Source organism: Lepidothrix coronata, unplaced genomic scaffold, assembly GCF_001604755.1.
Source record: "Lepidothrix coronata isolate B3197 unplaced genomic scaffold, Lepidothrix_coronata-1.0 Scaffold119, whole genome shotgun sequence".
In the NCBI taxonomy this organism is placed as follows: Eukaryota; Metazoa; Chordata; class Aves; order Passeriformes; family Pipridae; genus Lepidothrix; species Lepidothrix coronata.
The window spans coordinates 2,343,345-2,365,288 of NW_016690299.1; the positions used below are offsets into that span (position 1 = coordinate 2,343,345).

The window sequence follows — 21,944 nt, forward strand, 5'->3', positions numbered from 1 at the left end:
CTCCATGGGTGCTGCTGCCTCACCAGCTGTGGAGGGGAGCTGCCATGCCAGGGAAGGGGACACAGTGGCATGAGACCCCCCCCTGCCCTTTGGTCATCTCATGGTGCTGTCACAGCACTGGGTTCCAGAGAATCCCAGAATGGGTTGGGTTGGAAGGGACCTTAAGGACCATCTTGTTCCAACCCCCCTGCCATGGGCAGGGACACCTTCCACTATCCCAAGTTGCTCCAAGCCCCATCCAACCTGGCCTTGAATGCTTCCAGGGATCCAGGGGCAGCCACAGCTTCTGTGCCAGGGCCTCCCTACCCTCACAGGGAAGAATTCCTTCTTTAACTGGCTTCCATCCCCCTTCCCTCCCATAGTCTGAGTTCTGCCCATTCCCTGCTGCTGCCTCCAGACAGGGACGGTGAGGGACGTCCACCAGGAGGGATGAGATGGGGACTGAGGCCTGGGGCTGTGGTGGCACAGAGATGCTCCGGGAAGCTCTGCCCTTCTCTCATAAAAGTCCTTTATTAGAACAGCAAACATGACACTTCTCGTCAGTACAGCGGCTGAGTGCAGCTACCATCGCGGCACGGGGGGACGACGTCTTACAATCACTGGGGGTCTAATAAGCACCATGAACATCCTAAAGAACGGGGGAGAACGGCTGGAGAGGAGCCCCGGGTGAGCCGGCCACGGGGGCTCCTCAGGGATTCACCAAGGAGCTGCTCGGCGTTGTCCCGCAACACGGCTCTCCTGCAGCTGGGAGAAACTCCTCGGTGTGAGTCAACGAGATAGCACCCATCCAATAAATTAGGAAAACTTAATGCCAGAGCAACGAGGGAACGAATGGGACCGTCCTAGAGGAGGGCACGCTGGTAGGGAATGGGCTATTTACACTTGTCTTTCTGCTGGGCCGGGATTCCCGTCGCATCCCAGCCGGCCCTGGAGCAAAGAGCTGCGGCTCTGCGGCCAGGCTGGGAATAGCCAGCCAGGCTGGGAACACTGGCACCCGCTGGGTAGTGATCCCACTGCCTGTCCTGGTTCCGCCAGCCATGCCGGGAGCCGGCGAGGGACCGGAAAGCGAAGCGTGGGGACATGAGCATGCAGGTGCCCTCGGCTCGGGAATGGGGGCTGGCACCGGGCACGGCACCCACGACCTCCCAGTCCTCTCCTGCCTCTGAATTACCAGAAAGTCAAGTAGGGAGTGGAGGCTGCCGGGAACTGCTGCCGGCAGCAGGCGCAGGCAGGGCAGCGGGCGCGTATTCCTGAGTGCGTGGCAGGGCTGTGGCCACTCTCCTTCCTCCCCATCCCATCCCAACCCCATCCCCGGGCTCCTCGTCAGCCCCTCACTGCAGAATGGATTCTCCGGTGATCGGAAGGACACTATCAGTTCAATTTAAGGCTAGGCTTTATATGGCAACTATAAAAAAATAAACACTAATCTCCAGAGAGCCGGGCGAGGGCTCTCCGGCCTATGGCTGTGGCGTGTGTGCTGGCACTGGGGTGTGGGGAGCCAGGGAAGAAACCCCCCCGTGGGTGCTTGGCATCGAACCAAGGGCCTGCCAGCACCTGGAGCACCCGGGAATAGGGTGGCCACCCCTGCCCCACCACTGCGCCCCAGGGGGACACGGGACAGAGTCGGGCGTTTTGGTAAGGACATGGAGACTGACTGGTAATCCAGGACCCACCTCTACACATGACCGAGGGTGCTCTGCAAGAAAGGCCACAGGGGAAAGAAATATCCTGCAAAGTAACCGGGCTGGCAGGGGCGGAAGCTTTCCCGTGGTGGGGGTCCCTCTGTCCGGCCCCACGGAGCGGGGAGGAGAGCGCTCTGCGGAACGAGACGGGACCGCCCCCCACCCAAAAACCCCAACTGAAATCAGTAAAACCAAACCTAAAAGCGGACACAGGAGAACAGCTCAGGCTACCTAAGTACTTCATCAGCCAGGAAGAGCTAAAGAGCGAAGCGCACACACACAGGACAGCGCGGAGGCCGGAGAGCGGAGACGGCCGAGAGCCGGGGCTTCCTTCCCGCTTTCCCTCCCTGTCTCCGGCCAGAGGCCGAGCAGGGATCTGGCAGCTGAGCAGGGACCCGGCAGCTGAGCAGGGCCCCAGCGGCTGCGTGGCCGGCCTTGTCCTGCAGGAGGGAACAGGCTGGCTCCTCTCATCCCGAGAAGAGGCAGCCGGCTCCGGGAGCATCCTCACGGCATGGCCGAGCGCGAAGCGTAGAATTCGGGGACCGGCAGCCCGGTGTGCAGAGTCACCTGCAATGAGAGACACGTGGCTCAGCTGGGTCCCACCGTGCCTGGTGGAACAGCTCATGGGATGGCAGCTGGCATATCTTCCCCGGGGAGGGCGGGGGCAGCACGCAGGGAAAGGCAGGATGTGGCCGGAGATGTTGGGAGCTCCTCCCGTCCCTCCGCACATCCTCCCTGCTGCAGGATGGGCTGGGGGTGTCCCCAAAACTGTGGTGGTGGCGGCTTGTTCCTGACTTGCACGTGCTGCTGGAGCCCCCGTTGAACTGGGGCTGCTGGTACCAGGGGTACCACACCCCAAATATTCCCAGTATTGTGACAGTTGGCTGCCGGAGAGGTGGGAGATGGCAGGAGCTGGGTCTTTGTGCAGATGGGATGGACAAGAGGGGATGGAGGGGCCTGAAGGACAGCGAAGCCATTATGGGAGACCTTGGAGAAGCCCCTGAGCTGAGGGGGGATGGAGACAGCGGGGGAAACAGGGACAGTGAAGGGGACAGGCACAGTGGAGGAGAGGGGCACAGCGGAGGGGATGCTGGTGGGAGGAAGGGCCTTCGTGGTGGGGAAGCTGAGCTGTATCAGGGTGATGGGGCAGGGTGGAGGGGGATGCTGAAGTGAAGACTTTAATGGTCCCTCCCAACTCAAGCCATCCTGGTTCCATGGAAATGGAAGTTAGGCACTTGTCTGGGCTTCATCCAGGGATGGGGAGGGATGTAGCAGAGACTGCAATGCTGGAGAAAGGGAGAGGGAAGGAAATACTGGAGACCTGAGGTTCACTGGTCCGGGAAAAATCCTGGTCCATCAGGGATCCAGGCAGGCTCCATATGTATGGACTGACTGGGCAAGGGGCCAGGCCCTGGAAGTGCTCACACACACCAATGAGCAGCACAGGGGGAATTCAGTTCCCTCCACAAATGCCTTGATTTGGGAGGAAAGCACAATTCCTTCTTTTATTGCAGCAGCAGCATTTTGCCCTTCAGGTACAGATTTACAGAAAACTTTGTCTAAAATACAATGACTTTCTTCCTAATTAGAGTTGTTTTTAATTAGTCATACACCTCTGGAGAAGGATAATGAATGACTTGGGTTTATTGGCAGTCTTTTATCAGCATCCCACGGGATTTCTCTGTTGTCAGAGGATTTAAGCTCTGCCTTGCTCAGAGAACCCACAAAACTGAGGGACTCCAGAAATGCCTTGTTCCTTACGGCTGGGTAGAGGACTGAGGTAGGAATTAAACCCATCACACAGCAGGACATTTTTTACCACACCAAATTAATACAGTACCTCTAAAACCAGTGCAGACAAGATGGGCTTCTTTAAAGTTTCCTAATTAAAAACATTTGTCAGCCCTTCTCCAAGTCAGGCAGACTCTCTTGCCTGCACGGCCCTTGCAGTGGGACACTGTGGCAGGGATGCTCCCAGGGTTTGGGATGGTCGTGACCCACCTCTGCCTCAGTGCTGCTGGAAAACTGTCACTGCCTTGGTGACAACACAGTAAACCCTGTATCCTGATGGATATAATAGAGCAAGTCCTAATCCATGGATCCCTAATTTACAGAGGCCACTTGGTGCCTCTGCCCTTGCACAGAAGTGTTCATAGAATCTCAGAATGGTTTGAGATGGAAGGGATATTAAAGATCATCCCCTGCCAACCCCTGCCATGGGCAGGGACACCTTCCACTAGCCCAGGTTGCTCCAAGCCCTGTTCAACCTGGCCTGGAACACTTCCAGGGATCCAGGGGCAGCCACAGCTTCTCTGGGCAATCTGTGCCAGGGCCCCACCACCCTCACAGCCAAGAATTCCTTCCCAATATCCCACCTAACCCTGCCCTCTTTCAGTGGGAAGCCATTCCCCCTTGTCCTGTCCCTCCAGGCCCTTGTCCAAAGTCCCTCTCCAGCTTTGACATCCACTGTAGAAGACAATGCCAAAATTCTTGACACCCTGAGATCATCCATTACATGCAACGTGTCCTTGGATGTGCCTGGGCACTTGTGCAGGTTGGAGGTGAGGGCAGTGGTAGGGTGGATGTGCCAAAGCCAGGTTTGGTGAATGTGGAAGACTCCCACGGGGAGATGACAGAAGGGCTGTGATCAGTGAGAAGAAAAATGAAGGATGGAAATACCGGATCAGCCCAGGGAGCCACCGCTTGGTGATGTTCAGGAATGCTGAGAGCTTGGGAGAGAGGGAGAGAAGAGGGGTTTGAAATGCCCCGGGGGAAATAGGCTTTAAAAGGTGCCCTTCTCCCTGGTGATGGTCTCATCTGGGTGCTGGGAGTGCTGTAAGAGCTGGTGAGGCTCTTGTAGGGTAGTATCACAACACAGAGTTATCAAACCCCATCAACCAGGAAGGGCTGGAGAATCCTAGTGCTCCAGCAGCCCTGATGGAGAAACCTGGAGCAAGGAGCCAGCAGGAGCTGTGGCTGCAGGAAGGCCTGTCCTGATTTTGAGGACTCACAGATGGTTTAGGGTCTAAGTTTAGCTCCTTCTGAGCTGTCCCTGTTGCACAAGAGCCCTCCTGCTCCACAAAGTCCACTGAACTCCCACTGCAGTGGCAGCACCATGAGGGGGAGAGTGACAGCAAGTCCACCCCTGGGGATGCTCCAGGGAGCCCGTCCAAGCCCGTACCTGCACGTTCCTGTTGAGGCTGACGGCGGGGAAGAAGAGGCCTTCCAGGTTCTCAAAGGCGACGGGCCCTTGCTGGTCCTCGTTGATGGAGAACGTCAAAGTCCTCCTGGTCAGATCCAGCAGCACTCCCACCGTGGCACCTTTCGTTATCCCGCCCTCGGTTCTGTGGGGGAAGAGATCAGTGGTTTAATGCCCCCTGTGCTCCTGGCTCAGGGTTCAAGGCCTGGACCTCAAGGAGTGATGATGCCGAACGTCACCCAGGAGCCATGACCTGCTCTCATCCCAGCCATGCTCATGAATCCCTGGGCACCTCCTCCTCAATCCTCCCTGTTTTGTGATGTCCCCAAGGGCAAAGTGACCCTGAGAGCAGCCACGGCCATGGGGGAAACACATGGAACTGGGGAGCAAAACTGCAGGATCCACACCAAAACCTGCTGACCCATGAGGGAACGGCCCTTGAAGCTGCAGAAAGGTGACACCAGGCTCTCCCCAAGCCAAGTCCCCAGTCCTGCAGGGAACACGAGCAGTAGCTGCAGCACAGGGATCAAGGGAAGTGTTGTTTTCTTATTGCAGGAGTTGCAAGTTGGGCGTTACTGGGAAGGGGATGCTACATGGGACAAGTCAGCATGGAAAGAGAAGGGAAGGAATATTGGAAAAAGGCAGCACCAGGCAGGCAGGGACTGTCCCTGCTCAGGGCAAGGGCACATCCTCTCATAGGGGCGACTGGGACTGATGTCTCCCTTCCCATGGGCACCTGTAGGTGCCACTGGCAAAGCCACGGGCTCTTCCTTGGGCTGAGCTTGGGCTGTAGTCTTCCTGGAGGAAAGACCCTGTTCCAAACCACGTACCTGTTGGTGTGGGAGTTGTTGTGCATGAACCAGCTCCTGTTGTTGTCCACGTACATGGCCCAGGCCTTGTCGTCCTTGCCCAGCATGGCATCCTTCAGGACATCGATGCGTGCCACGCCGAAGGCCGGGTCGGGGTGGTTGTCGTACCGATCGATCGACAGCTCCCAGTAATGGAGCCCTTTGGAAAAGCCTGTTTTCCCCAGCACAACCCTGTCATCGTAGCTGTTGCAGGTGACAGTCAGGTTGTCGTTGGAAAAGATGATGTCAGCGTGGGCAGAGGAAGGATCGAAAGAGAACCAAGCCACTGGAACACACAAACAACGCCGTGTTAGCGTGGCCGGGGCGCGGCCGCCGGAGCCGCGCGGAGCGGACACGGACATGCTGCATGCAGGGAATGACACGGAGCACGCAGGGAGCTGCACAGTGGAGGGGGCTGCTGGCTCACAGAGGGTAACTTCCATCGTGGAGGGGTGCCCTGAGCTCCTCTGGCTGCAGCTGCCAGTGTGGCTGAGGTTTTACGGCCAGGAGGAGTTTCGCTCTTGCTGGTCCATGTCTCCATCCCCTCCCCATGTCTGTCTCAGCTCATGACCCTGCAGGATTCTCAAGATCTCCTAAAATTTGGCCCTAGCAGGAGACATGAGATACTAGACAGGTCTCCAGGCTCTATCTAACATAGAATTATGGAATGGTTTGGGTTGGAAGGGACCTTAAAGCCCAGCTCCTTCCAAACCCCCACCATGGGCAGGGACACCTCCCACTAGACCAGGTTGCTCCAAGCCCTGCCCAACCTGGCCTTGGACATAACTTTTACAACTAAGAGCTGGTTACTCATGCAGCAGTTTGCAGGGTCAGGTCAGTGTGGGAAGGGGACTGAGGATCAGCAGATAAACTCTGTGTGTGTATTTGAGGGCTGTTTTTGGGAACCAAAAGCACACAGAAAGGTCTACATCGACAGAGATGCCACGTCACACCAGGAAACCTCCCTGCCGAGCAACGAGCCACACACAAGACAAGAGCCAGATCATGGGAAGGTTGGAAAACACCTCAAAACCCTCCAGGACTCAGTACAGCTGCTGGTTTAAATGCTGACAATCTGACAGATAACAGTGTCACATCCTCGACACGGCAGAGGGACACAAGCCACCAGCCCGGCTCCCCCCCGGTGGTTTTTTCCGGCGGTCACCGAAACGCGAAGTGACACATCCACAAAACAACTCTGACGGCTGCGGGAGGGAACACGGCTTGAAAAATAAAGCACTCTGGTGAGACTGATTCACTGGTTTATTGGAGTTCCACAGGACAGGTCACATGCAACGCGGGCGCCCCCGGGGCCGCCACCCGACACAGCCCCCCCGGCCGTACCTGCCACCATTTTTTTAATGTCAACTGTGGTCATTCCCAGGGAAAGGCATGCGGGAGAGAAAACAGCACGTCAGGTTGGGTGAGGGAAGGAAGGAGAAACCGCTCCTGCTTGTCTGTGTCTCCAGCCAGAGCAAGGAACTTTCAGGGTTCTGCATCAGGGTGGGGCGAGGCGGCACAGAGATGGGCTGGGACTGCGAGCTGGGGCAGGGTGGTTGGCACGGTGATGAAGGAATCCCATGGGGATGGGGACTCCTTCTCCCAGGGGGATGAACAAGACTGACACTGCAGGCAGTCTGAAGAGGACAGGCAAGCAGCAACCACCTTGTTTTAATTAGCTGCAGAGGGGCTAATTGCCTCACCAGCATTTGGCCCACGTTCAAGTGCCCTGAGTGAATATGTATTGTTTTAGAGTTACTGAACCATGGAATGGTTTGGGATGGAAGGGACCTTAATGAACATCTAGTTCCAACCCCCCTGCCACGGGCAGGGACACCTTCCACTAGCCCAGGTTGCTCCAAGCCCCATCCAACCTGGCCCTGGACACCTCCAGGGATCCAGGGGCAGCCACAGCTTCTCTGGGAAACCTGTGCCAGGGCCTCACCACCCTCACAGTAAGCAATTCCTTCCCAATATCCCATTTAACCCTGCTCTCTGACAGTTTAATAGAGCAGGAGGAGAGCAGTAGGATCAGTTCTTAATTACAGAGCCACTTCCAGAGCACTGACCTCAGGCTTCTCTTTAAAGCCATATGGGAGAAAAACTTAAAAATGTCTTTACATCTTACACTAATCACCACTCTCCCTCCAAATTTGCCTCCTGCCCAGGGCAGTGGTAGAGCCCCCATCCCTGGAGGGATTTCAAAGCCATGTGCATGTGGCACTTGAGGACATGGGTCAGTGGTGGCCTTGGCAGTGCTGGGGGAACGATGATCTTAGAGGGCTTTTCCAACCTTAACAATTCCATGATTCTCTGACATCCCAGAGTGCTCTGCAAGCAGGGTGTGAGAGCAAGAAATGCTGCTCGGTCGCCAAAGAAAAGTTAAAAGATTAAAAAGCAAAAAAAAAAGATGAAGCAACAAGCAGTATGTGCCAGTTAATTGTAATAAAGATACTTGCCTAATTGAGAGTAAGGCGATCCTTGTGTGTCAAAATTGCATCCTATAAAGAGATACTACATTTCACAAATCACAGCTGAGGAACAACAACCACCTCACAAACACTTGGGAGCATTTAATCATTAACTAAGCGTCCAGCAGCCACGGGAGGCCTGATTCATTAAAAGCCAGAGAGCACGAGAGGAGCCACAAACACAACACGTGAGTTTATGGGTGGACTGTGACCTGATTCCTCAGGACACTCAGTTGTTCAGCTTTTCTCCAGAAAAAGACGCAGGAAGTTTTAGCCTTGGCGGAGTACCTTGGCTGCTTGGTAAATATTCTCAAGATTGACTGAAAAACCACTCCTTGGAGGAGAGGGACTGAGCAAAGAGCAGCCACTGGTGTGTCCAGTGGATAGGGAGCACTGAGCTTTTCCAGGCTGCCTTCCTGGTGGATGTGTGGTCTGGGCAAGACTGGAGAAGGAAAGGGGGTCCCTGGGGACAGAAGGGCAAAGGACACCAGGCTATGCATCGACTGCATGGGCAGGATGTGTTGGGGTGCCCTTTATCCTCCTGTGCCTGACTGATAGCTGCAAAAACCTCTGGAGAGCTGGGATGCAGCAAAGGACTGGTTCAGGGGCTTGTCCTGATCCAGGGGCTTGTCCTTACCAGGTGGAGAGGACAACACGAAGCCCCATGTTGGCACTGCACGGAAGAGCACTCACCAGAGGTTCTGGATTACAAGGACACCCTGTGGAGCCCTGTGACTGGTTTTCCCCCCTCCTGACGTGCCTGCTGGTGGGAAAGCCCCTGGCTGTGGTTGTGCTCCGTGCTGTGCTCGCGTGGCACCTCCCGAGGCTGTTTTAATGAATCGTGCCCCCTGCCCCTGTTCAAAAAGTGCTTTTCAAGGTCTCTGCCCATTGTTGTGGTCCAAGCTCTTGTGAGGGAGCCCATCTCGGTGTTCAGGGCCCCGTTTTTCCCTGTTCCCCCCCCACCTCACCCCAGAGTGTGGCTGCAGAAGGTCCACACTGCCCACACAGGTACCCCCTCGCGGCCAGTGCGGTGGTCTCGGAACACTGGACACAAAGGAAGGAACATTCCTAACAAAAAAACAGCGTTGAAGCCATCAGCTCACAGCAGCAGGATGAGAAATAAAACACAAAAAGCACAAAGAAAAGAAAGTTTGCAGGGTCCCTCCCCCCGGTTATTCTGGCAAGGGTCATGCTGCAGCATTCCTCATTCCGTGTTATGGGATGGAAACCAAACGATCGGGGGCCCCCATTCTTCCCGGGCTTACGCCAGAGGAAGGCGGGAATTGCGCCGTTGGAGCGGTGTAAATCCGGAGCGGCGGAAGAATCAGGGCCCAGGATCTTTAGCAAAGGAAGATGTGCAGAGACTGGTTAGAAAACGGCTCCGAGAGATCCCTGTGCCTGCGGCTCCTCGCTGGCTGCCCGAAACCATCCCTCGTTCTGCCTGACCTGCCTGCGTCCCACCACAGCCCAGGATTTTGGGAACAGGGCGGGAAGCCAAGCGCTCGTGTGGGGGCTGCCAGATGAGCGAGGCATCACGGGAGTGGTGTCCTCTGCTCTGCAGAAAACAAGGCTTTGGTACAGTCATGTCTGGCTTTGGAAAAGCCGAGCCCAGTGCTCAAAGCTGAGCGGATGCAAGCCCATGTCTTCAGGGTCCTAAGCTGGGCTGTGAGCTGGCCTGAGCTGGAATCAGAGAGTCCCAGACTGGTTTGGGTTGGGGGGACTTTAAATCATCTTGTTCCAACCCCCTGCCATGGGCAGGGACACCTTCCCCTATCCCAGGTTGCTCCAAGCCCTGTCCAACCTTGAACGCTTGCAGGCACGGGGAGTCCAAAACCTCTCTGGGCAACAAGTTAGACCTTGCCTGCATCCAGATTTGCTTCTTGCTTAAGAAGGGTTTAGATTTAATCAACCAAACTGATTTCACAGACTGAATCTCACAGCAGAGGCTGTGCCTCCTGGCTGTATAGGGAAAACAAACCATCGGGGTGTTCCCATAGGTTTCTCCCAGGGAAGGTCTTTCCTTCTGACTGTCCCTTGACACAAGATCAATGCAAACTAGAGATGAGGGATCTCCTAGTGGAAGGTGTCCCTGCCTGTAGCAGAAGGTCGGAACTGGATGGTCCTTAAGGTCCCTTCCAACCCAAACCAGTCTGGAATTCTATGATCTGCTTTGCCGGCTGTGCCGAAGGGTTCAGCAACGCCCTGCCAAGAACAGCACCCACATGAGGAGCTACTGTGCTGTTCCATCACCCCAAACTGCCCACATACAGACGAAAACACCACAAGAACTAGGCCACCAGAACCCCCCTCGGCGGCAGGAGCAGGCCAGTGACAAACAGAAAGAATTCCCCCTGCCATCCATCCGCATGTCATGGGAAAAACAAACACAACGGAACAGAACAAACAGATAAGTTTGGAGATGCCCAGAAGCACAGACCAAGAGGAAACGCCAGAGGTGCTCAGCTCACCGGCTGAATTCAGGGACTGTAAGGAAGAATGCAAGCTCAGCTGGTGGGCCGAAGATCTTAGCTCAAAGTAGGATCTCCCCGAGAAGCTGGGTTGCAGGTTAAGGGTGGAGGAGAAAGGACTCATTCTACGAAGCTGCGATCTTTCCAAAGGCACTGGAAAAGGGAGGGTCTGTTCTTCTGACTGCGTGTCTAAATAGTAAGATCAACGCAAACTAGAGATCAGAAACGGGCTCTCTGCTCTGGACGGCGTCGCTCCATCGCCCGAGCCCGGATCCTGGAGCAGAGCACAGACGCTCCGGCACCGCACGGATCCTGCTCCGGCGCGCGGGGCGGGAATGTCTGGGGCCGTGCAACCCAGCCAGGCCCTTGAGGGCAGCCTTGCCTGGCAGCACCAGCAAGGAAAACGCGTTCATCTTCAAAATTCCCACGTCAGCATGACAAATTCAATAGTTTTTTTTCGTTAAAGGGGGTCCTGCACCTCTTCACAGTAACGCACCTAAAAAAATTCACAGGTTACCATGCACACTCCCCATCGTGCTTTTCATACATCTCACACCTTTCTGTGCACAACAATGGTGGAAAAATTCAGTTGGTAACACTGAAAAGGCATTTTGCAGGGCTGTACTGAGCTCTGTCACCCTAAAGAGCCACCAAGCACCCACCTTACTCAAAGGTTGTTCGGGATGTTGTGTTCTTGGTATCCCTTTGTACCTGTCAAAACACATCTGAGCCTTACAGTAAGAATTTAACTCAGGGGATTCACAGAAAAATGTCAGAGTAGAGGGAACCCCTCGGGTCATCTGTTTTCACACACGGTCACCTCCTGCAATTTCTTCCCTAGCCTTGTCTAGGGATATGTCAACATGAAAACATGGAATCCGCCATCCACACATTCAAATTCCCGGCACACTGAATATCCCCAGCCTTCCCATCTCAGCTGTGAATACGGATTGAGGTGGAAATCATGTTAAAACAGGTAAAAAGGGAAGTTTTTTTTGTCCAGTGGGTTGTAACTTCTGCTGCTGCGGCCGAGGCTGTGGAGGCAAAGGGTGTCAAGTGGGGTCAGGCACGGGTTACGTAAATTATTGCAAAACAGGTCAAAAAACAGAGCTCAAGCTTAGGGAAGGGCGGGCTCTAATGCCTCCCAAGAGTGAGAGGAGCTACTGCCATGAGTAGCCACGCTCATGGCTCCCCCTAATTAGCACCCTATAGCTCCTTGGAGGCTGTTTCCCCTTGGATTTTCACCCCTTTCCAAGAGCTGCCGGTTAAAAAGCCCTGGCTGCTGCTGAGGGTCATTCCATGAACGGTCAGGAATTTGAAGCTGGGCTCCAAATGAGGAGCTGGGTTTGAAAGAAGAGAAAAGAAGAGGGGCTTGACTATGCTGGGGAAGGGAGGTGGAAGCTCTGGGCCTGGGGAGCAGGCAGGGACAGTCCCCTCTTTTCCATCTCTACCTGGGATGAGTTGGTCCTTCATCACATGGAGAAGCACCACACTGGAAGTACTCAGAACCATCTCAGAAACCTGTGTATAGAAAAGCAGCCCAGCAGCCAGCCCACCTGCAGACTCCAATCCCTTAGGAAGGTCTCTAAGTCAGCAGGAGACTGACCAGAACCTGGAAAATCTGCTGGATGAGGGAAGATCAGGAGTGCAGGGGCTGCCCAGCTCAGGGAGGAGGAGGCTGGGGGAGACCTGAGGTCTCCCAGGGATGAGGAGAGCCAAGCAGTGCTGCCACTGGCCAAGCTTTTGGGAGATGTCTGTGCCCTGGGACAGGTTCACCTTGCAAAACCCCTCCCAGACTGATTTCCCAGCCCACAGCTGGACTTCATCCAGGAGCTTGTGTAACAGAGAGATTAAGGCAGGTCTCACATGGCAGAGCCTTGGAGCCTTTGGCTAAGATGTGACAGGGCAGAAGGCACTCCTAGGGCTGATGTGAAACAGCCTGACATCAGCTCAGGAGAGGACACGGTTCAAGGAAAAGAACTTTGCCTTCAGCCCTTGCTCCCATTTGGCCGTGCTGATGATGGGGATCTTTATCCCTGGGAAGCTCCAGCATGTGGGAAGGGCTCTGGGGCACTGCCCTTCTCCCAGCCAGGAACCACCTTGTCCTGCTGGTGGCACCAAGAACCAGCTTTGAAGAGTGAACTGCAATAGTTTCCTTTGGGATGAGCAGAAGATGCCCCACACCACGGGCTGGGAAGATGTTCTTGCTGTAACCTGTGCATGTGCCACCTTCCCATGGGATGGGATATTCCCATCAGTGCTGCCTGGCTCCCCTTGGCTGTTTGGCTGGGCAGGACCACAGAGCCCCAGACACAACTTTACCCTATTCTCAACCTTGTTCTCTTCAGATTCTGAGGCCCTGCAAGGTGTCTCACATTCCCCACTCTGCCACCCATTTCACTGCTCGCAGAAGGAAGAACAGACTCCAGTTCCCTTCCACAGGATCTCATGGGCCAGGACTAGAAAACAGCTTTTAAATAAAGAATTCCTCACAGCCACTTACAGCAGGACAGCCACGTTCCAAGAGATGTTCTCTTTACATCGAGCCCGTCTCTTCTTTTGTCCCCTCTTCCCACACGAGCTCTTTGCAGGAAGCTGCAGAGCTCAGCTGAAGGGGAAAGCTAAGCCTGCTTCAGACAAAATAGCTCTTAAAAGGCCTTGATGCTGCTGTAAAAGCCAGAAATAAAAGCCCAACCTTAAGAGAGAGCTGCGACGTGCGAGCTCTATTCAACGAGTCCCTCGGATATCCGGAAGCTGCACACAGATGTAATTTATTTCTCTTTGAATCCTAAAAGCTCAGACGGCCTCTAAGAGCACAAAATGCTCCAGGCCCATTTGACTTTTCCTCCCTCTTTCTTCCGTGCTGGAACAACAAATGCAAAAGCTCATTCAAGTGAAAAGGCTGAATGCAGCAAACTTTCATCCTGGTGCTCTGGAGAGTGGAACTTCCCTCTGCTCCACAGACCAAGCACCAGCCCCAAGCACGGCCCTGCTGGGACCAGGAACAGCTGTTTTCTCCCAGATGCCTTCTTATTTTGGAGCTGAGCTTGGGCTTGACTCGGGAGTGAGAACACCTATGAGAGGAAGGCAGAGCTGGGAAGATCATAGTGGGGACCCTGCAGACTCCTGGCTGGGGATGACTTAAAGCCCAGCTGGTTTTGGTGAGGGAATTGTGTCTCAAATGGGCCTTACAAGACACAAACGTGATGAGAAGCCAAAGCTCTGCTGTCTCCTGCCAAGGCTGGTGAAGCTGGGGAGTGAAGTGGGTGAGAACTGTTGACCTTCAGGCTTTGGTGGAGGTCCTGGCCACCCCAGCATGGGGCTGGACCTGGGCTGTCCCATTCCCAGGAATGCTGAGGTTTCCTGGATGCTTCCTGGCGCTCAGCTGTGCAAACTCTCACGCTGACGTGTCTCTGGCAGACGTGCCAAGGCCTCTGTGCCTGGGATTTGAGTTTCCTGCCTCTCCTCTGAGAAGGTTTGTCACAGATTTGCTCTCCACTCTACCTCTGTCACATGAGTGAGTCCCATTCCTTGCTGAGCTGCCCACGCATCCAAGCCTGGCACATTCCCTTTCCAAACTGGATTGGTTATCTCCTGCAGATAAGTGCAGGCAGCAAGAGAAACACTCAGTGTAGCCTTGCTCTGCTTTTGTCTTCTACTTTTTCAGCAGAAAACCCATTTTTCTCCTTGCTCAAAGCCACCAGTGATGTTCTGTGGCAGGAAAGCTCTTGCCCTCCTTTCACCCCACGAGCTGTGTGTGCTCCCTTCTGATCCCAGCTGCCAGCCAGCCGGATGCTGCCCTGAAAGAAGTCCTCACAAGGCTTGGAAAAGAGAGATTTTAGTCTGGGAGTAAGGAAAAGGGATTCCACCAAGCGTGGAAAACTCCCAGGGGGGGGTTTTGTGCCTGGCAGTGAGGCTGTGGGGCAGCAGACGTGCTAGTGGGGGCTGATCCCTTCCTCCACAGCTGCTTCCGACTCCCACCTCGGACACAGCCCCGCCACTCTCCACCTGCATGGCAGAAATAAGCCAATTTTCCGCACTGGATTAAGGGCCTGGTGTGACAAATGTACTTAAAGCCAGGCAGGGAGACTCCTCTGCAGCCTGCAAGGGAGTGTTTAATACTCCCTCTGAGCTCCTGCTGCTGTGGGGGTGACGCAGACGATGCTGGCGGGGCTGGCTGTGCATCCCTGGGTCTGGAAGGACACCCACATGGCTCTGTGGTCCCTCTGCTCCCTGTCCTGCACTTCCAGGGGCTGAATCCTGTGGTTCCAGCCATGCACAGCCCTCAGGAGCAACGCTGACAGTGTTTTGTTTTAAATGGGATTAATGAAAACATCCGAGCTTCCCTTTGTGCAGCATAACCCCAAATTTAAATACCTCTCACTGCACCTCCCCAGAGAACACCCCCTGCAAAGGAAAGGGGGTGAGACAGAAGTTTGGGCAGCGTTTCAGGCTCCTGGCACCCCCTTTCCCCCGTGGTCAGCGCTGGCTTTCCCGCAGGGAATGCTCAGGTGCTGCAGCACCAGCAGAGCTAAGCTGGGGTGTGCTGGAGGCTGCGTGAGAGCGGTGTCCGAGCGCTCCGGGCTGGAGCTGCTGCAATTCCTTACCCTCGGATGTCTGGAGCACCAGGGTCTTGCTGTAGGGGCTGACTCCTGACTTGTTGAAGGCCTTGACCCGGGCGCTGTAGGTGCTGTTGAAGTGCAGCCCGTCCACCGTGCACATGGTCTCCTTGCCCACGTACACCTCCTGCAAGGCAACCACGGTCAGTGCCCACACTGTGGAGTCCCAGGGCTGGGAGAACAGCTCCTGGAGGTCGGGATGCACGGGATTCAGCCCTGCTCTGCTACCTGGGGGAGACTTGTGAGCACTACATGGCTAAAGCAGAGCAGATTGAGCCTGTGATTTGTTCCTTGACACGAGTTTGGGCTGCAGCACCAGCAGTGTGGGCAGCAGGGGAGGGGGGATCCTGCCCCTCTGCTCTGCTCAGGTGAGATCCACCCAGAATGCTGCACACAGCTCTGAGGCCCCCACAACATCAGAAGGATGTGGAGCTGCTGGAGCAAGTCCAGAGGATGTCATGGAGATGCTCCAAGGGCTGGAGCTCCTCTGCTCTGGAGCCAGGCTGGGAGAGCTGGGGGTGTTCACCTGGAGAAGAGAAGGCTCCAGGGAGACCTGAGAGCCCCTTCCAGTGCCTAAAAGTGCCTCTCCAAGAGAGCTGGAGAGGGACTTAGAACAAGAGCCTGGAGGGACAGGACAAGGGGGAATGGCTTCAAACTGCCAGAGGGCAGGAATAGATGGGATATTGGGAAGGAATTCTATCAGAGGCAAGCACTGAGCCTTGGTCTCCCCACACCCAGCCTCCTGCTCCCTTCTCTCTCCAGATCCCACCCATGTCACCTCTCTTCCACCTGGACTGTGCTCTGGCTCCTGCCTGCCTGAGTTTTCTGTGGATGAATTCAGAGCACCATGGGCTGGTCCCTGTGCCTGCTCTGGGTGGATGTGAACACGCCAGGATAATTATCAGCGTGTCGGATCAGAGAAAAATCATATTTTAATTGTGTAATTACAGCAATTTAAAAGCCCTCGGGCCTGAAACACCTCTGTGCTTGCTGGCAGCTGGCAAAGCATGAAGTTTTCACAGCAATTAGCATACCTTGCATGAAAGATTCAGCAACCTAAAAATACGGAGCTTCATAGAATCATGGAATACCAGAATGGTTTGGGTTGGAAGGGGGACCTTAAAGATCATGTTTTTCCACCCCCTGCCACAGGCAGGGACACCTTCCACTAGACCAGGTTGCTCCAGCCTGGCCTTGGACACTTCCAGGCATCCAGGGGCAGCCACAGCTTCTCTGAGCAACCTGTGCTGGGGCCTCCTCACCCTCCCAGCCAGGAATTCCTTCCCAATATCCCAAATGGCAGTGGGAAGCCATTCCTCTTTCCAGGGAACAGGGGACTTGCAAGAAGTACGAGGAACTCTGAGGTCACTTCACGGCAGGGAAATACCAGAGACAGGAGCATCCCCTTCCCGCTGGGACCTGCTCCGAGCACTCACCCTGAACTGGCCGCCGTTCCCATCATCCAGCTCCAGGATGTATCCTTCCACCTGCACCGTGGACAAGGGGGGCTGCTTCCAGGACAGGGTGGCACTGTTGTTGTGAGTGCAGCACTCCTCCAGCTGCAGGATCGGCGGGGCCGGCACTGGGGAGGAAACTAAACCCAAATCAGTGGAACCCTGGCTGCTGGCACCACACGGGGGGAGGAGGAGGAGGATGCATTTATTGGGATGCACTTATTGCCTGGCTGTGAAGGCAGCACTAGGGGTGTAACTGTGGTCTGGAGGGCGTGAGGTGGAAAAGGGAGCAGAAAGGACTCCAAATTCTTCCACCTCACAGCCTGCTGAAGCTGAGGTTTCCCCAGAGCTTCTCTGGTTTATTCTTGTTTTCTAATTAATTTGGGGGAATTTTGGCAGCACAGCAATACACCTGATATAGAGATGCCAATCCCAAACCTGGGACACTCTCCCAAAGCTCCACAGAGCCCCGAGCCTGGACTTATCTACAGGCCAGCAGCAAGTGCTGCTCTGCTTTTCCATTAAATAAATTCACTGTAACAAAAAGGAGAGGACCTGAAGCTGAGGGGCTGTAGTACCCCCTATGGCTTCATCAGCTACACAGGGGGTAGAAAGAACTCCCAGGTTTTTTCCTGCTGTATTTGGGAATCTTCACGTGTGTCACGCAGCCCTGTCTCTGACCCCACGCTCTGAAAAGCATGGAAGGGTGACAGCATGACAGGGAAGGGAGGTGTCCACTGACACATCTCTCAACAGAGCTGCTCGTCCACCATCCTCATCCTCACTGCCCAAAGGGACAAGAGCCAGGGACAACAGAGAATCCAGACAAGATGTGGAGGAGCCATGGATGCCTGGGAGAAAAAAGATGGACTTGCTGGCAAAGGCTCAGCTTTCCCCCTCTGTGACTCCTCCACCTCCTGGGTTGGACCCTCAGGAACTGCCAGGCTACCTGTTCCTCACCCTTCATCAAGACCTCAGGTGTTGGCCTCCCTCCCCCGGTGCTGCAACACAGATTTGGGATCCAAACCCCACCTTCTGCTGGTCTAAAAAAACCAACAACTTATTTCCACGGCGAGGGTGAGCTGAGAGGAGGAGGGAGATGATGAGAGGAGGGTGGGCGGCTAAACCAGCAGCAGATTTGCTCTTATTAATTAAAAATAACCCTCTGGGCTAAATTGCAGGAAGGGAGGGCTAATGTAAAGTAGCAATCCAGCCCTCCCTGGGCTTGCTACCACAAAATATCACTGACATTTCAAATTAACTGCTGGGCTAACGATGAGCAACCACGAGCAGCCACAGCCCCTCCTCACTGCTGCAAAGGCCAGCAGGGCCACGATCTGAAGATGCTCATTATCGTGACAGAGGAGCCCTGTGGTCATCAGCCTTCCTCTCCCTGACCACTGAGACACCCTGGGGTGTGCAAACAGCTCCCAAGCCAGGAATTCCAGCTGTGATGGGAATGAAGAGCTGGGACAGACTCGTAGCCCCATGCAACTCATCTGCATCAGCTGAAGGTACAGCCCATGTTCAACGTCCTCCTGAGCTTCCCTGTGTTTCCACAGCCCTTTTTGCACCTTTTTCAGCTTCCCTGGGCTTGCTAAATCCCAAATTCCTCACAGGTTGCAGCAGCTCTTGGTGGTACAGGAGAGTGAGCACAGAGGGAATGGAGAACAGGGAGGAAATTTAAACCAAAAGGAAGGTCCAAACCAACAGCGAGGAGAGGGGACGGAGAGGAGTCCCCAAGCTGAGTGACGTGGCTCTGTGTGCTTGGAGGGACATCTGGTCCATGCCAGATGCTGCTCAGCACTGAGTGAGTGTGGGTATGTGAGCAGAGCTTTGGGAACAGCTTTGTGCTGCTCCCAAGATACAGGTCCCAACCTGCAGAGCACTTTCTATTGCACTTTTTAATGCATTAATAACTTTCTAATGCACTAGGACTGCTTTTCCAGGCAAAGCCAAGTTCCAGGCACCCTAGTTTGGCAGACAGGTGCCCAGGGATCTGAGACAGGGAAGGCAGCTGGTTGGTCCAGGGATGGAAAACATGGCGTGGTGGAATGGGCGTAACTCTGGGTCTGGGGTGCCCAGTCTTGCTGGGAGAAGGTGAGAAACTCTTCTCTCCTGCCCCTTCCCTGTGAGGAGCTGCGTGGAATGGGAAGACATGGGCTTCTGAAAGGCATTGGAAATATCCTTACCTTTCATCTGGACAAAGTCCAGCTGGTGGATGGACTGGAGCAGAGGGGCGTTGTCGAGGTTCAGGTCGAAGTCTGTGGTCATGCGGGGGGTGAGTGTCCCCTTTCCCCACTGGTCCTCGGTCAGGTGCACTCTCCTGATGAGAGCATCGGAGATCTGGGGACAAGGAACACCCTCAGCCACCATGGATCACTGGGATGTGTGCTGTGCCGTGCCCCTGCCCTGCTCTCCTCCCTCCCTCTGCCTCCCAAATGCTGGGATGTCACACGTGGTTTCCAGCATCGCCCTTCTCTGCAGGCTCAGTTGGCAGAGGGAACCCAGGGGCTCTGGGGATTATTTAAAGGCAGGGTCTGGTACCAAAGGGACCAGCCCAGGAATGAGCAGTGGGATGCAGTTCCCAAGGGCTGTTATGCTGGTCTCCCAATGGAGAGCCACAAGGCAGCACGTTCTGATCTCTGCTCCAGAGAGACACCACCCACCACCTCCCGCTAAATCCCAGATTTACCCCCAAACCTTCTGTTCCTCCAGTCAGGGTAAGAAACGTCCCTACCCTGTTCCTGCTGCGAACCTGGAGGTGATGAGAGGCTGGCCCTTGATTTTACAGCTGGAAAAGCCAGGACACCCTCTTACCCTTGGCCCTGCAGCGCCTTTCCCGCTCACCAACCTGCAGGAACCCGCTGGGATCGTTCTCCTTGATGACCTCCAGGCAATATTCCATCAGGCCCGTGGTCTGGCGCAGCTTCACCGTGCAGTGGGAGATCTGGTCCCGCACCACCTGCGAGGGGACAGGGAGAGCAGGGGGGGCTCAGCTCTCCTTGGGGTTTTGGGAGATGGGGAGCCAAAGGGCTTCGGTGCTGTGCGGGCACAGGGATGGGGTCAGGGCATGTGAAGGGAGACAGAGACTCAGAGGAACAGAAAAAGGCAGAACTGGCCAAGACTCTGAATTCCAGATCTTTGAAAACCTGGTGAACAACAACAGAAAATCCCAGAATGGTTTGGGTTGGAAATGACCTTAAAGACCATCTTGTCCACTCCCCTTCCTGGGCAGGGACACCTTCCACTCTCACAGGTTGCTCAAAGCCCCATCCAACCTGCCTTGGACACTTCCAGGGATGAAGAGTCCACAATCTCTCTGGGCAACCTGTTCCAACAAGCCTTGTTTAGCTCAAAATTATTAACCCACGTGACTATTCAAAGCAGTAGGACAGTTCCACGCCCTGTCTTTAATTAAGACAGCTTCCAAATGATAGCTTATGAGATTCCTGCAAAGAAAATGCCCACTTCCATAGACACACAGGTGCCCTATCCATCCTTGGCACGGAGCTGGGTTGTGAGGTTGGCTCTGGGGTAGCTGCACCCAACATCCCTGGATAAGGACCCTGGTAATTTGGTATTTCCAAGAGGAATGAACACAGCACCTCCCCCAGCTGCAGCTCTTAAGGATCTGTTTGAGATGCCCATACTGCAGAACTGCCTCATTTTCTCCACCTCAGGGGCAGAGAAGTACCAGGGAGAGGAGATAAAATAAATCCTGCTGGCCTTTGGCTGGGCTCCCTGTGGCACACGGAGCTCTGCCTGGGGTTGCCCAGGTTGCACACTAAGGCACATCTTCTTGCAGCCACGGCTGGTTCCCCGAGGGATCACATTCCAGCATCCCAGCAGAGGAGCACAAGTGTGTTTAGTGGTGCCTGAGGGCTCTGCTGATGCTCCCAGAAGCACAGCAGGCAGGAAAGGGTTCAGGCTGGATACCACAAGGGTATATTTGAAGGTTGGCTGGTCCTTCATGTTGAATGCTACACCCGGTGTCAGGAGCATTTCTGCCACTGGAGATTGGCAGAGCAGCTCAGGAAGAGAAATCTGATGCTCAGAGGGACATGCTCATGACAGATAATTGATAATTCCTTTTTTTTTCTCCTGGAAGAGCTTTAAAGCTGTGTAAAGTCCTCCACTGGCACTGAACAAAGCTGTGCAGCTCAATGGAGCACAGATATTTGGGGTGTCACAGGGAAGGTGAGCTTTGCATCAGCATCTGCAGTTGGGAAAAGCTGCAGTGGCCAGGGATGAAGAGAGCACAGTGCCCATGTGCCCACTGCTCCACAGGCACAGGAGCAGCTCCTCCTGTGAGCATCCCTACAGCATCCCTGTCTGAGGGATGGGGAGGTGGAATGAAGCATGTGTCAGCCTCCTGCAGTGAATGAACCTGGGCTTTGAGGGGGGAGACGACACCTGCAGGCCAATTGATCCCATCACGTGTTGTTTAATTACAATTTAATCACCTCTGCTCAATCACTGAGCAGGAAGAAAAGAATTACCAGCCTTGCGACTTAGAATCACAGAATCATTCAGGTTGGAAAAACCCTCTGAGATCGAGTCCAACCGTTCCCCCAGCACTGCCAAGGCCACCACTGACCCATGTCCCCAAGTGCCACATCCACAGGGCTTTGAAATCCTTCCAGGGATGGGGACTCCACCACTGCCCTGGGCTGGACAACCCCTTCCATGAAGAAATTTCCCCTAATATCCAACCTAAACCTCCCCTGGTGCAGTCTGAAGCTGTTTCCTCTCGTCCTGTCGCTTCTACCTGGGGAGACTTGAGACAACACATCATCTCCTGTAAAATGCCACGAAACAGTCTCTGAGATGGTTCCAGATTTTTAGGGAGTAGCCACTCCTTGCTCCTTGCAGCAGCCTGGTGTTGCCAGGCTGTGGCAGAGGGAGGCTGGAGCAAGCCCAGGCTATGGGGAGGGTGCAAGCTGGACAAGGCAGCAGAGGGAGCTCCCATATTGCTCCTCTGGACCAAGGGGACGTGTGGAGGCTTGTGGAGATGCTGGATCGCTCTGAGATGGAGCACACACTGCTTCTGGCATCAAATGCTGTCAGCAGAGGGAAGAGTTCATTCAATGCCAGTTCCTACCACTTGAGTGCACTGGGATGGCTCTGCTGTGGCAATTCCTAGAATCCCAGAATGGTTTGGGTTGGAAGGGACTTTAAAGCTCACCTCGTTCCACCCCCT

At 54.8% G+C, this 21,944-nt stretch overlaps 2 protein-coding genes across 10 annotated transcripts in view; both read right to left on the reverse strand.

Annotated features, from left to right (window-relative positions):
- PYGL (phosphorylase, glycogen, liver) overlaps positions 1-19,875 on the reverse strand; it is a 35,150-nt gene extending 15,275 nt beyond the window's left edge. The window contains exons 1-4 of the mRNA XM_017825479.1: positions 19,870-19,875; positions 11,846-11,849; positions 8,880-8,888; positions 6,825-6,827 (exon numbers count right to left, since the gene is read on the reverse strand). The gene's annotated coding sequence lies outside the window, so the exon portion shown is untranslated. The remainder of the gene's footprint in view (positions 1-6,824; positions 6,828-8,879; positions 8,889-11,845; positions 11,850-19,869) is intronic.
- TRIM9 (tripartite motif containing 9) overlaps positions 492-21,944 on the reverse strand; it is a 64,106-nt gene continuing 42,653 nt past the window's right edge. Inside the window, exons 4-13 of one of the 9 annotated variants that reach the window (XM_017825481.1) lie at positions 19,596-19,706; positions 18,934-19,087; positions 16,724-16,869; positions 15,276-15,414; positions 10,669-10,857; positions 8,189-8,230; positions 7,074-7,097; positions 5,712-6,015; positions 4,864-5,026; positions 492-2,249 (exon numbers count right to left, since the gene is read on the reverse strand). In XM_017825481.1, the coding sequence (XP_017680970.1) occupies positions 2,187-2,249; positions 4,864-5,026; positions 5,712-6,015; positions 7,074-7,097; positions 8,189-8,230; positions 10,669-10,857; positions 15,276-15,414; positions 16,724-16,869; positions 18,934-19,087; positions 19,596-19,706 (1,335 nt within the window). In that variant the 3' untranslated portion in view covers positions 492-2,186. Of the gene's footprint in view, positions 2,250-4,863; positions 5,027-5,711; positions 6,016-7,073; positions 7,098-8,188; positions 8,231-10,668; positions 10,858-10,891; positions 11,380-15,275; positions 15,415-16,723; positions 16,882-18,933; positions 19,088-19,595; positions 19,707-21,944 lie in introns of those variants that run through there. The other 8 variants (XM_017825480.1, XM_017825484.1, XM_017825482.1 and 5 more) reach the window with 8 other exon arrangements.